Source organism: Akanthomyces muscarius, chromosome 6 (assembly GCF_028009165.1).
Source record: "Akanthomyces muscarius strain Ve6 chromosome 6, whole genome shotgun sequence".
In the NCBI taxonomy this organism is placed as follows: domain Eukaryota; kingdom Fungi; phylum Ascomycota; class Sordariomycetes; order Hypocreales; family Cordycipitaceae; genus Akanthomyces; species Akanthomyces muscarius.
Genome location: NC_079246.1, coordinates 3,714,915 through 3,729,025, shown reverse-complemented (window position 1 = coordinate 3,729,025; position 14,111 = coordinate 3,714,915). Strand labels below are relative to the sequence as shown.

Here is a 14,111-nt window from a genome sequence, read left to right as displayed (position 1 = left end):
CTTCCAAAAAGCTAATTACATCCTGCAGCGCCAAGACGACTAGCCTGTCGCCGTGCAGTTTGGCGCCGGGCGATTCATCTCAGACAGGCAGCTGGGCAACCGTGTTGAGCTGGCACTGGATGGATGCGGTACGGAGCCGATAGTGGCATAGCCCTTGAGGATTGCATCAATTCGACCATGGCCCCTGCATAGCGCATCAAAGGAAACGGTGGGCTGCGATATCTTCTGTTTGTGTTGAATAATATCGCAACCCACTCTCCGTACTTGGCTCAGTCAACCCACTCTCAACCACTCTGGTAATCATGGTGCGGACCACTGTGCCTGGCGTCCTGCACAGGCCGACGCCACGACTAGTTTAGTTAACAGAACAATGAACTGAAGAAATATATCGTTGTGCAATCGGGTCCAACCGACACCAGTTATTTCCCAGAGGGCGACCGACTTTTTTTTTTATAACTTAGACGACGAGTAAAATCTTGCCATTTGTTCATTACCGGTATTTGATGCCTGCCGTATGTCGAACCAACAGTATTATCCTGCTACCTACAGTGGCTGTATCTGCCCACCTAGGGTACTAGGCAAGGTCGGCAGGTATTTTCGCCGCTCTAGCAGCCTCGCGTGGCTGCATTCCTCGCACCGTCTCTGCCAGCCGCTAGCAGCTCTCCTTTTGCACTGCAAAGCTGTCGCCATCTAGCATCATCTACAACATCATCATCAATTCATCTTTACACACCTCGCGCACCCGTTACATACTCCCTTGCAGCATCAGCCCGCAGCCTTTCTTTTGCTGCAGCTCCCGCCACCCGCTGCGCCAAAGCGGCGAGACAGCGGAAATTGCACCGAGCTAGCACATCCCCACGCTGTGCCGTCATCCCACATCCGCAGGACGCTACTCGACCACGCACCGCCAACTAGCAAACCCTCGTTTTCCATGCGACATTGGCACGAAGCGATCCTACTTGCTCTTTGCTACCCCTCCACCATCCACTCCATCCACACTTGTCCCTAGACCGACTTGTCAGGGCGCTGCTCGGAAAGGCCATACGGGGTTTTCCAAAGACACGACAAACACCTCCGACAGTTCTCGCTCCGCTTTATCACGGCATCCTCTATCCGGCCTCGCGACTCAACTCCAAATCTCCCTCTTTCTATTCGCCTGTGAATAATACCGTCGCATCAGATCCACACTTGCGCCGCCGACCCTCGACCGCCACGACACCACGACGCTCCGTGGCTCCTCGACACCCCCAGTCCACATGATAGCCGTCCGAGACCACGCTCGCCGTTGAGCTACTACAGCCCGACGTGCTGCTCATTGCTAGTCTCTATACTTTCGCCTCTCTTGAAACGTTGCAAGCAATCTACCCACGCATGATCCGATCCCACTCGAGCTGATCCTGGTCTGCTGTGGTACCCGGGTTAGACCGGTCAAGATTGCTGTCGGTTATAACCAACGTTTGCCCGTGTCTCATTTACCCCAGTCTCGTCTGTCCCCTTGTTCTTCTACCTCTTCTGCTTCCTCGTTGTTTTGCGGTCACTAGACTTGCCATTACTTATTGCAGAGACCATCCAGCATGCGGCCAACAACCAGTCAACTCTGGGCCACTCTGGCGGCCTCGGCTGTCCAGGCCACTTCGCTTGCCGATGTCAAGCACATTGTCCTCTTCATGCAAGAGAACCGTGCCTTTGACCACGTACGTTGTGTTGGAAATCTTCATTATGCCACTGACATATCACTAACTTATCGCTAGTATTTTGGAACCATGGCTGGCGTCCGAGGCTTTGGCGATCCCAACGTACAAGTCAACGACGATGGCTACTCGGTATTCGAGCAGTGAGTGCTACCCGCAAACAACCCTACCTGGCATAATTGTCGAAGAGAACCAGCTAACACCGTCGCTCCAAGACAAATGGCAAACACCGAAAACGGCACACACACCCTCAAGCCCTGGCACATCAACTACCTTGGCGGCGAGTGGAAAGAGTCGACGCAATGCATGGGCGGTGGTGACAATGGCTGGAGTACCATGCATACAGCTTACAATGGTGGCCTTGGCAACCAGTGGATACAAGCCGACGAAGGCTACGGCATGGGTTACTTCAAGCGGCAGGATATCGCCACGCATTTCGACATTGCTGAAGGTTGGACTTTGCTAGATATGAACACCCAAAGTGTTCTGGCTGCCACCGATCCCAACCGCATCATGTGGATGAGCGGCTCCATCAATATTCCTGGATCACCCACCAACCCAGACGGCGAGGGCGGTCTAATCATCGACAACAATGCCACTCCTGGTAAGTCCGCCTGCAAAGGGGGGTGCAAATACCATGCGCCCACTTCGCGTATAGTCGCGTGTAGACTTGTGTATAGCCCCGCTAACATACTAGGCTGCGAACAACCCAAAATCAATTGCTTCCCCTTCGTTTGGAAGACCTTTCCTGAATACCTCGAGGATGCCGGCGTCTCGTGGCAGGTCTGGCAAGACTTTGACAACTTTGAAGACAACATGCTTGCCTACTTTGAGCAGTACCAAAAGGCTGCAAATGGCTCCGCTCTGCGCAACAAGGGAAATTCATACCCCGGACTCGACGCATTCTATGATGCCGCGAAAAGCGGCACCCTGCCTCAGGTCAGCATCATCGTCGGCCCCCAGGAGCTGGCGGAGCATTCGCCCAACATGCCAATCGACGGTGCATGGCTCCAGAAGCAGATCGTCGATGCCGTGACCGGCAGTCCTGCCTATAACGAGACAATTCTCATCGTCAGCTATGACGGTATGTTGTCGCCTGTCTAGGTGTCTTGACTACCTACTAACATTCAACAGAGCAAGGTGGCTGGATGGACCACGTCGTGCCAATGGTGGCGCCCAAAGATACCCCCGGCGAGTGGCTCAACGTTGAATCGCTCGGTGGCGAGAGCCCTGTCGGGCCTGGCTGGCGAGCGCCGCGCTATATCATCTCGCCCTGGACGCGAGGTGGTAATGTGTTCACAGAGCCTTCTGATCATACATCGGACATCATGTTTGTCGAAGCCTGGGCCAAGGCAAACGGATACGATGTGGAGACGCCTAACATAACACCTTGGCGGCGCAAGCACATGTCGAACCTGGTGAATGCGTTTGATTTCCGTCATGTAAGTCGTCTGCTTTTGATATGTGCGAGGGCGACACTAACGACTTAGACCGACTACTCTGTCCCGCCCATTGCCTCTGTTCGCATGCCTGAAACCGACCCGAGTAAGGCATGGTCAGGAAACCTGAGTCTTGGCTCGCTGGATGGACCCTGGGTTGGGCCGGCGCGGTGCCTGCAGGAGCACGCCATTGGCAACAGACCACCAATCCCATATGGCGAGGAGAACGCCAAGCAGGACATGTCGTCACTAGTAGAAGACGGCTTCAAGACGATGCGTGGCCAGCTCACCGAAGGGCGATACGTGGTGTTTGAAGCTGACGGCTTTGCGCTGACCAACCTGGGGGGCATCGTTGGAATCAGTAGCGGAAACCGCAAGCATGACAAGATTGAGCAGCGCTGGATCCTGCACAGCCTCGCCGACTATGGCAATCAATTTTACCTGCAGTCAGCCAAGGATAAGGAGTACATCCGAGCAGGCGGCACGCTGACGTCGGACAAGAACAAGGCGCAGACCTTGACAATTGACTATCATGCCGACACAGCTGGGTACACTCTGAAGGCGGGTGGTGGCAAGCGCGCGGTGACGGTGGAGACGAGGACACATCGCACCCGTACCAAGGGAGAGGTCAACTGGAGCGGCGGGGGTACGAAATTTACTGCGTATGCTGTCTCTTACAAGTCATAACGCATGGCTATGCTATGAGCCGGTTGGATGCCTCACTTTGGAGGCGCCATATTGCATCTCATTTTGGAAGAGCAATGAGCGAAATGATCTGCATGATATACCCGGTCTTGTTACAAGGCACCCTCATCCCATCTGGTGTTGGTGTTTTTATTTTATTTTAGGAAACCAAGTCTTGGGTCCAAGTCCCACTCGATTGGGCATCGAGTCTCATTTCTGGGACTCATCTACGGCTTTGGCCCAGAGCAGACCTGAGTCTGCACATCTCGCCAGGCACAACGCAACCTGGAAGAGCTGTTCACAGCGTTTCAATTATTTTTAAATTCAGTATATATTTCACGAGCATAGGGAAAAGATATGCACAGTTTTTTATGACACTTTTACCCGTATCGTGATTGCGGTGCCGCCTCTGTCTGGAGTCATGATGGGTCTCGATGGCGGGTTGACGCTCATGTCTCGGGAAGAAGATCGATGCTATGGAGAGGTGCGCATTGGCAGGCAGGGAACTAGGTTCATGACTAGTTTGATGGCGCGTCGGTGTCTTGACTTGGTCACATCGTAGGATGAAACTGCAGCCTTGGGGGCAGGTGAGTGCTCCCGTTGGCAGCGTCCAATCATGTACGGGACCGCGCTGGAGACTCGACCTGGGCTACGGCGCTAGTGATCGGTGCGCGGTGCCACGTTTTTTCAGCCCAGCCATTCTTGTAATCGACGTTGCATGGCTATAGTACAAATTGGAATTCTTTTTCTTCTGCTTCTAGAATGTCGATCCTGCACCTTGATGGATATTGCATCTTGGAGTTTGGTGCGCGAGATGACCCCCGGATTTGCCAGGCGCTCTCTCGGAATGTCTCCAACGGGCAGCCGCATGAGCTCGGTTCGACTAGCGTCGCCGACAGCCGGCCGACCGACCGTTGGGCGGGGAGAGGACCCTGTCACCATGTTGGGCGGATGCTTGCATGCCTCGAAATCCATTGCCGTGATGAGCAAACGGCTATTGAGAGCCTGGCCGACCTTGTTGCTAGTGCTGTCGTTGAATTGGCTATAGCTACTAAGCGTGGTAGTGATAGGGTCTGAGATTGTGTTGGTGGAAGCCATGCCGTGCATGCTAATCTGATCGTCTTCACCTGTACAGAGTACAAGCTGGCGGACAGTATCGGCTCACCTTACACGAGCGATGGTGGGCAACGACACCGATCATGGCGCGGACTCGATAGGTGCCAGGGCCGATTCTTGTTTCTTCTCATATCTCGACCTGCATCCGCCCCCTTTCGTATTTTTGCACTTGTTATCTTCAGCTCGGGCTGATTATGATTACGAGAGTCAGTGCCATCTGCCCTACCAACGCCACCCAGGGGACAGTACAGGGACATGGGCGCTGTAAAACAGCAGCGTTATCCACTAAAGCTGCAGCGCCACGCCCTAAAACTACGCTGGGGCCAGCTCAAGACCACTAAAAAAAGGATTAGCCCGAGCACCCAGCACCGTCATAAATCTTCCCCCGCTTCTTTCTGCCCGTCTCCATCTCCATCTCTCCATCTTCCAAGCTTCCATTCCCCTTCTTTTTCTCTTCCACCGTTCGCATCCCATGTTCAGTCGCAATTCTCAATACAGCTCTCTAGAAATGCATCATTAACACGTCTCCTTTGGCTGCGGCGCAACACCACCCGTGCAGCTATCCACGCAACCCCACCATGCGCGCTATGCCCATCATCCGCAGTAGGACTGGCTGCTTCACATGCCGCCGCCGCAAGAAGAAGTGCAACGAGGAGAAGCCTCTGTGCAGCGGCTGTCGACGCAACCACCTCGAGTGTACCTGGCCGACCGAGAACAACACCACCCTGCAGACGCGCGGCAAGAATGCTTCCTCGACGGCTGTCTCGAAACCGCCGGCAAATAAACAACGAGCCGGCTCTCTCACGGACAAGGCTGTCGATACCACCGTCGCCCACGATTCGACATTTAGGGACCGCGCGCATTCGCACTCCTCCTCTGGAAGCAGTCATGACATCCCCGACATTGACATGACCGCTTCCGACACGGGCGACGCCGAGCTTGCTCGCGACACTTCGCCCATCATGCCCGTGTCGCCCGTCGCCTCCCACGCCGACATCTTTCCGGACTCGCAGGCTCTCACCATCTCCTCTATGACCCTCGACGCCGACCCCTCGTTACTCGCCCTCTCTCCGCTCTCCTTGCTCCCTAATCACGGCCGCGAATCATCCGACCTGCTCAGCTACTATCTCACCCGCACCGCCAACAGCATGGGCAACGGCTCCACCGACGTCAATCCCTTCATCGCCAAGCTCGTCCCGCTAGCCTTTGCCAACCCGCTTGTCCTACAGCTGCTCCTCGCCCAGAGCGCGTCCCATCGCCAATCTGCCGAGGCCGGCGCCCTCGGCACCGAGGTGGCGCATCACTACTACACTGACTCGCTGCGCATGTTCCGCAACGTCGTCGGCGAGTACGTCGCGGGAAAAGAGGAGAACACGCTGGCGTTGACGGTGGGCAGCTTGATTCTCTCCCTGACGGAGGTGGCAAGGGGCGATGTTCATGGCACCATCTTTGACCACCTGCGCGCATCCGAGTCCATGCTCAACCTGCTGCTCTCGCGGCCTCAGTCGGAGATTCCCGACGACCTGCCCGATTTTCTCGTCGAGTTTGCCATTCACATGACCGTCACCAGCATCATGTCCACCGACCCCAAGCGCGCACCTCCAGAGCTGAGTCCTACGATCGAAGGTCTTGCCCGCGGCTTGATCTCCAAGGGCTACGTCGGCCAGCTGTCTGGCTGCTGGCTTGAGCTGCTGTTGCTCATTCCCCAGGTCTATCATCTCGGCCACCGCATCATTGCCAGCCGCGCCGACGGCAAGTTGTCGCCACAGCCTGATGACATCATCACATTTGGCATGCTGCAGTCGCAGATCATGGCATTCTTCCCTGACTTGGCGGTCAACCCATATTCGCGATTAGCCGGTCTCGTCTTCAAGCAAGGTGTGCTTCTCTACCTGTGGAGTATTCTCGGCACACCGCATCAAGGGCACGGCAACACAGCTCACGTGAACCTCATGGCCGGCGCCGTTGCTGAGTCCCTGTCTCTACTGGGCCAGTTCCCAGCCACACTGCGCATCAACACCAGTCTGTGCTGGCCGCTGATTGTCATTGGCTGTTGCACGACCGATGTCGATGTGCAGCAGATCCTGCGAGAGCGACTACAAGCCATGCACGGTACTATAGGTCTAGGGAACATGAAGGAGACTCTGATCCTGCTGGAGCACATCTGGACGAAGCCTGCGGATGATGTGAGTCCGTGGAAGCTGTCTGAGGTGATGCAAGAACGCCAAGTGTGGATATCGTTTGCGTGATGAGCGAGAGTATTTATTCGACAAGATTACTTCGTAATCATTAAACCCCATGGCCGGATCAGCTAAATTGCTGGCTACGAAACCCAAACGAGCCCAGGAGTATGATGGCTGATCAAGATCCGCGTCCCTGGCGATGCTGCCCTCGCAGTTCTACAATAGACCGCGCACACTAGCAAGTATAGCCACATCTCTGCATGCGGGCTATCCGTGAGTAAGGCGAATGTGGTGGCTGCGCAGCTTTACAAACGCATCAAACCCACGAGGCCCCAGCGTGCAGCCAAGACCCGAATTCTTCCAGCCCACCCACGCGAGATCCTGTCACAGTTAGCGTCTGCATCGTCTCAATCTGCGTGCTCGACTCACCGGGTTCGGACAGTCGGCGCGGTTCACAAACAGCGTGCCAGCCTCGACGTCCTCGCCAATCTCCTCGCCCCGCGCTACGTCCCGTGTCCAGATGCTCGCCGTCAGGCCGTACTCGCTGTCATTCATCAGCGCGACAGCCTCCTCATCGCTGCCTACCTTCATCACGGGAATGATCGGCCCAAACGTCTCGACCGTCATGACATCCATGGAGTGATTGACATTGGTGAGTAGTCGGGGTGCGACGTAGCTGCCGGTGGCCGGCAGGCTCTGGAACGAGGCGTTGGCGGGTGTGGCATCTACAGCGCCTTTGCTGAGGGCGTCGTCGACTTGGGCTGTAATAGCCTTGACTGCGGTCGCCGAAATGACGGGGCCTACCGTCGTCGCTTTATCTGCCGGGTCACCCAATTTATACCTGAGTTTGTTAGCTTGAATCTCCATCAGGTATACAAAACATACCCCTCCAGCTCCTTCTGCAGCTCTGCCACAAAGGCATCGTGCACATCCGCATGCACATAGACCCTCTCGATCGCGCAGCAGCTCTGGCCCGAGTTAAACACGGCGCCGTCGACAATATTTGCCGCCGTCCACTTCAAGTCTGCGTCCGCGCGGACATATGCCGGGTCTTTACCACCCAGCTCCAGGTTCACACCCACGACCCTGTCGACCGTTGCCTTTTTCATCGCCAGGCCGCCCGCCGTAGAGCCGGTGAAGCACACCTGCTGCACAGACGGGTGCTGCGCGGCCTGCTGCACCGTCTCAAGAGTGCCAGTGTGCAGCACCTGGAAGACGCCGGCGGGCAGACTGGCAGCGGCAAATGCGTCGAGGAATCGATCCGCGACGAGGGGTGTTTGCGGCGAGGGTTTGAGGAGCACCGGGCAGCCGGCGAGGAGCGCGGGGACGATGGTGTTGATAGTAATGAGATATGGGAACTGTTTTGCTTAGAGTTAGCGTTTGTCTGTTTGATTCTTCTTTGCCCCGTGCCCTCAACAACATGGAACTTTGGTTCACTCCTCGACAGTATCTCCAGTCCTTCCGTGCTATTAGTATGTCAGTGACTACTCACATTCCACGCCGACACAATCAGGACCGGCCCAACCGGCTCCTGGCTCGTCCATCTCTTGAATCCCTCCTCGTCCTGACCCTTCATATCCCCCAGCGCCGTCTCCGCGATCCCCAGCATATAGTCCGCGCGCTTGCGCATCGTATCGATTTCCACGCCCGCAAAGGCTGCCGGTCGTCCCATCTGCGCCGTGAGCTCCTCGCACAGTGTCTCCTTCATCCGCGCCAGATGTTCCAGTGCCGCGAGGATCCATGTCTTGCGCTGCGCGAGTGTCGTCTTGCGGTACGTCGTGAAAGCGTCAGACGCGGTGGTAAGAATGGCGGGGAGGTCAGCGGGGAAGACCCCAGGGTGGGCGAAGATGGATTTGCCCGTGGAAGGGGAGATGGTGTTGATGGACATCTTGCTGTGGAAATGAATATAAAGATAGATATCACGGGCAAGTCAAAACTGGGGTTTAAGGGAATGCGGAGAGGGATCGAGTCTATATAAGTGACGACTAACGGCGCACCGCTGCCGCGAGCCGCTGAGGGACGGGGTGGAACTTCTCCACGTTTCTTGGAGCCGCGGTTGGGAAGGCAGCGGCAACAGTGACATGCTTTTTATTTTTTCTCAAACAGCTTGAAAAGCGAAACAATACATTTGACGTAATGAGTTCAATGTATGCCGCGATCATCATTCCTCATGTACGGTTTATCGAAGACGGGACATATAGCCGCCCCAACCTAAAAGCAGTGCCATTGGTGGTGTTTGCGGTGTGCGAGGGTTTTATTTGGGACCTCGGTACCCAAAACAGGGCTCAAGTAGAAGTAATAGCCAATGTAAAGACTCTTTTATAGTTGCTGCGTCTTTTTCTCCGCTTCTACTGCTTCGATTTGCAAGTGTCAGTCTGCGGCTGGGGTGTAACGAGCCTGCCTGAGGGCTAGTTATAAGCTATAGTTGGACTCCTGGTTAATGCTCGCATTGAGATTAATGCCTAGTCTTTTGCCAGTTGGCGTAGCAGTACAGGAGAATGTTACATGGGGCACGAGACTGCAGGGTAGCGCCGATTCGCACGCTCACCGGCTAGTCGACGTACCAGCTATATTGTTGCCAGATCATAGCCAAACTCTGATATAAATTCCAAAATATCACTTCTTAGTGCTTCTGCCTGGTTCTTCAACCAGAACCAACATTGAGAATTGCCTGCTGGAGAGGCCTATGTGACTAACATGCCATTGTCTCAATTCCTGGCCTTGCGTTGTAAAGCTCCGAAATGATGGTCCACGATGTCATGTGCCACTTGCCGTGCTTCCTTGGGAGCGTATTTACGACGAGTATTCACTGCCCGCAGCGTTCAAATCAATCACCTATACAATTCAATCTTTCAACCTCAAGAACATCGAGAAAATACGAACCGTATCACATCTCAGCCAACTTACTGTGGCGCACCACACTCGGGCTCTCAAAGGTCAATAGTCTCAATGCAATCGAGGTAACTATTTTATCGCTAAAGGCTTTCAGTCTTGTACGTCTTGTCCTGTTAAAGCTCGCATATTCGAAAGACAAAGCAGAAAAAGATTCAGCCGCTGAGTTTGAGCTCTTCTCCAAGTACGCGACGGAGGCAGATTGTGAAGATGTACTCGAACCCCTCCGGGGGTAAACCACCCTGCGTTGAGCACACCACCGCTTAAGCTGGCTTTTAGAACTCCAAGACCCGTGTCGGGTTTTCTGCCGGCTCATTCGAGCTTGCAGGCTACGTTGCGAAGTCCGGACGTGCGCCACCGTTAGCTGTGGTCGCGTTCAAAGGAACCGAGTCCTTCCCTAGTTTGATCGCCGACTCTGCCAAAACCCTCACCCATACACGTCAAAACGGTATCCGCAAATCCTCGGACGATGTCCTTTCCCACTAGCTCTATTCATCGGCTTTGCTCCAGGGGTGACATCGGCCTAGGGCTGCCAGCTACACTCTCGGGCTCCCAGCGTTTTCAGCCGAGTGAGAAGGATGCGGAGATTTCCTTTTCTCGATGAAAGATAAGCCAACAGAAAAACATTCATGTTATAGTGACGGAACACTCACTTGGCGTATTGTAACAATAATTGCTGCACAGCTGCACAGCTGCACGGAGAAGAGGTGACGGGCAACCTCTACCCGTACGGATCGCCTCAGGCCGCCAACAATGCTCTTTCCAAGTTCGCCGCGAGTCAAGATGCATTTAACGCTAGTATCACGAATAACAAAGACGTGATGCCATCTTTTCCGCCTACGATCCCTGTGTTTGACCGTACGAGCACACTGTTCCCAGTATTGGTACGAGAAACCGTCCCAAGGACAGGCAGCAAAGCAGGGGGCGAAAAGAAGTGCTACCTGTCTCAGCAATAATGCAGTGTCCCACATTGCGCATCCGATTCCAAACCATACTGAATTGCAACGGATATCTTACAGGGACCTACACGAACGGTTTCAACCCGTGTGGTGCTCTCACCGGTCAACAAGGCCTGGACGATGACTTCGGCTGTTGAGAGAAGTACAGGATCCTGACTTGTGCAAGATGCGCTCCGCACTCATCGGCTTACAGGCAAATGTGTCTCTTCAAGGAGGAAAGGAGACTTGTCGATACGTCTTAGCTGGGCTAAATGGAGAGTGGACTATTACTTGGAGGGACGGCGGCGTGGCGCTTGCCTGGCTAATGGGTATTAGCGACATTTCCTTCGATATTTCCCTTGTGTGGTCATATGGTTGCAAACGTTTCAACCGAATAATAAATTCTGAAGCTTAGTATACACATTCGTAGTGCCGGCTGTGGTCATCAACGGCTACCCAAAATGCGAGTCATTGCTACAGTGCTGCAGCCAGCACAGTGGAGCGAAAAGGCTTGACTAGTCAACGAAAAAAAAAGGAAAACACTGCGGAGTAAATACTACTTCGAGAAGGTGAAAACAAAAGGGGCAGGAAGTAGCTAAAAGATGATCGTCAACCATGTGAGAGACCCCAAAGAAAGTAGTCAAGAAATGTGGAAGTTGCCGGAGAAGGACATCATAGCGTGTAGCTCTGCCTGCAATCTACCTTCGGCGACATAACGCCGTCCACGCTGCTATACGAGCTGCGTTGTGGTCCGGCGCTTGCCTGGCCCGGGCGCGTCGCACATATCGTCAGTGCTTCTCGCCAGACTCAACGGTGTACTCGGTCGCTGCGGCGAGTCAAGCACCCCTGGCGCCACAACGCCCGGATCAACGCGTGGCGCCAGGGTGCAAGGCTGGAAGCACGCCTACACCCCCGAGTCCCGCTGCCCCAATGAAGTAGCTATTGGGCAGGCCAAGCTTCGTTAGTAATGTCCGTCGCAGAACAGATGGAATCAATAGCGTGCTGTTGATACCATAGTCCGTATGTCTCAAGGCCACGAAACGGCTCGTGCGTCATGCTCTCCCGCCAGTAGATCTTTTTGAAAAGAACGTTTCGCGAGGAAAGAGAAAAGTTGCTACTGTTTGTGGCCTTAGCGTCGCCCAGACTGCTGCGAGGTGTGGTTGGCAATGTTCTACCGAAGCAGATACTAAATCCTATGCAGCTTTGCATTGGGAGAGAATAGAGCTCCAACGACCAGCATGGATGGAAACATCGTCTTTACCATTGCCCTTTGCCATCATTGGCGAGACGGTGTCTGAGACGAGAATGTAAAGTTGTTGGTGCTCTTTTACTGAAGACTTTGAGTGCTGAGTGTCCTCCTCCATTGGGACCGGAACATTGATCGTCGCAGGGTGGCAAGGGCAGCTCCACGCACGCCTTGTGAGGCTCCATGGCCCGGCCGTCCACGCCTGTTCCCCGCCCATTACCTGGCCTGTCCGCTGGAGCAGAAGCCACAGAGCAGAGGCTGTTGTGAATAAGCTCTGGCTACCAAGCACCATGTCAAATCGATGAGGTTGATTGGTCCGTCGCCTCTTTTGCAGTAGCTTCATTGTTCAAAAAAATATATTGTTTTTCCCGGTACGTATAAGACAACCTTTCATTCCTCTCATACCTTCCGGCACTCACGAAGTCACGGAGCTCCTCAAACGAAAAGATCACTAAACCGCGGTGGAAGATGGAGCAACAAGCCACACCGCGAAGCAGGACACAGATCCCAACGCGATATCGAGGTCAGTGAATAAAAACTCATACATATATTAGCACATTATAGCCTAGCTATATTGCTTTATATCCTGGCCTCTTTCCCTGTTGTGCTCTGGACAAGAAACTTACACGCGCTGGTGATTGCAGCCGATACCGAAACCGTGACGTATCTAGACGTCAGCCGCGTGACCAAAACCCGAAGACAGTCCGCCGGCAACATGACAGCATCTCAGTTGGCCCGCAAGCGGGCTAATGATCGCTTGGCGCAAAGAGCGATGCGTGCAAGAAACAAGGCCCGTGTTGAAAGTCTCGAGGCCGAGGTCCGCGAGCTGCGGGTGAAGTTGAACGAGCAGAGCAGCACCGCCCTCCAGCAGCTCATCGCCCGTAACCACGCTCTTGAGAATGAGCTCGTGCGGCTCATGGAGCAGATACGACCCGATGACAGTCCATCATCGCTTTCCATGTTTCACGATACTACGAGTGCGTCGACGTGCACGACCTGCTTTGACCAATGCAGTCCCCAGGAAAATGCTATACAGTTGGCAGCACCAACATCAGAAGCAACACTCGCCAGAATGCCGATAGAATCAACGACTATTGCGTTCTCAGCTGCGGAAACTCTGCCGACAGCTTACGGCGCTTTCGTAAGCCTGGGCCAGTTGACTCAGGGGGTTAGCTGCGGCTGCAGCCGTCCTTCCAGCCAACACAACATATGGGGCTGCATCTTGGGCACCACCACGCTCGATCAGAGACGATGACTGGTTCGCCAACTTGTTGATCCGGGTCAGCCGTGCTCCTGAACAGCTGTTCCCACAAGTGACCATGCAACAAGCAAGCAATGCCAACGGGGAGAGTCGCTGTATGGCGGGCCATGTACGAACATCAAAGAAACAATACCGAAAAAAGATCAGCGTCATCAACAAGGCGCCAAGAGGCGCCAATTGTATTATATGACTGCGCCGCTGCAGCAGACCAGAGTGATGCTGTTATGAATGCCGAATGCAACTCACACACCAGTGACAAAAAGCTGGAACCTTTGCAGACTCAATCAAAGCGTTGCGCAACATAAATTCAAGGTTTTGAAGCGTAGGTATAGAGCACTAACGACAACTGGAGCTGCTCGAGAAGGAGAACCAGAATACTGCTATGACAAACGAGCCTATGCTACTACGTACTACCGATATAGAGTTCTCACATGGGACAGAAAATTAATCGATTCGGTCTTAAATAGACCCTACAGTCTCTCGTGAGACCATGGCCACCGCCAAGCCAGGGACGACCGTTTGTCTCTGTGCTGTTCTGCTGCAGGTGCAACAACGTTTACAATGCACCACCCATGCTGTAAGATTATACGCATGCAATCCAAGAATTCGGCTTTTATTCATTGGCCAAGAGAACGCAGCAATACAGCTAGCACAGTAACAT

The 14,111-nt window shown here is 54.1% G+C and overlaps 4 protein-coding genes across 4 annotated transcripts; 3 read left to right on the top strand and 1 right to left on the bottom strand.

Annotated features, from left to right (window-relative positions):
* Nucleotides 1–1,574: 1,574 nt before the first annotated feature.
* LMH87_001336 (uncharacterized protein) lies at nt 1,575–3,817 on the top strand (the record flags this gene model as incomplete). The annotated part of the gene is made up of 6 exons (XM_056199396.1): nt 1,575–1,694; nt 1,752–1,834; nt 1,907–2,295; nt 2,389–2,775; nt 2,826–3,133; nt 3,182–3,817. 6 exons carry the CDS (start codon nt 1,575–1,577, stop codon nt 3,815–3,817), a joined length of 1,923 nt encoding a protein of 640 aa, XP_056056247.1.
* A 1,691-nt stretch (nt 3,818–5,508) lies between these two features.
* On the top strand, nt 5,509–7,179 carry LMH87_001335 (uncharacterized protein; the record flags this gene model as incomplete). Its single annotated transcript, XM_056199395.1, has 1 exon — nt 5,509–7,179. One exon carries the CDS (start codon nt 5,509–5,511, stop codon nt 7,177–7,179), a length of 1,671 nt encoding a protein of 556 aa, XP_056056246.1.
* A 201-nt stretch (nt 7,180–7,380) lies between these two features.
* On the bottom strand, nt 7,381–9,001 carry LMH87_001334 (uncharacterized protein; the record flags this gene model as incomplete). The annotated part of the gene is made up of 4 exons (XM_056199394.1): nt 7,381–7,494; nt 7,543–7,954; nt 7,999–8,471; nt 8,606–9,001. 4 exons carry the CDS (start codon nt 8,999–9,001, stop codon nt 7,381–7,383), a joined length of 1,395 nt encoding a protein of 464 aa, XP_056056245.1.
* A 3,184-nt stretch (nt 9,002–12,185) lies between these two features.
* LMH87_001333 (uncharacterized protein) lies at nt 12,186–13,362 on the top strand (the record flags this gene model as incomplete). The annotated part of the gene is made up of 5 exons (XM_056199393.1): nt 12,186–12,250; nt 12,527–12,560; nt 12,658–12,712; nt 12,834–13,166; nt 13,226–13,362. The coding sequence occupies 5 exons, from the start codon at nt 12,186–12,188 to the stop codon at nt 13,360–13,362; spliced, it is 624 nt and encodes a 207-aa protein (XP_056056244.1).
* Nucleotides 13,363–14,111: the final 749 nt, after the last annotated feature.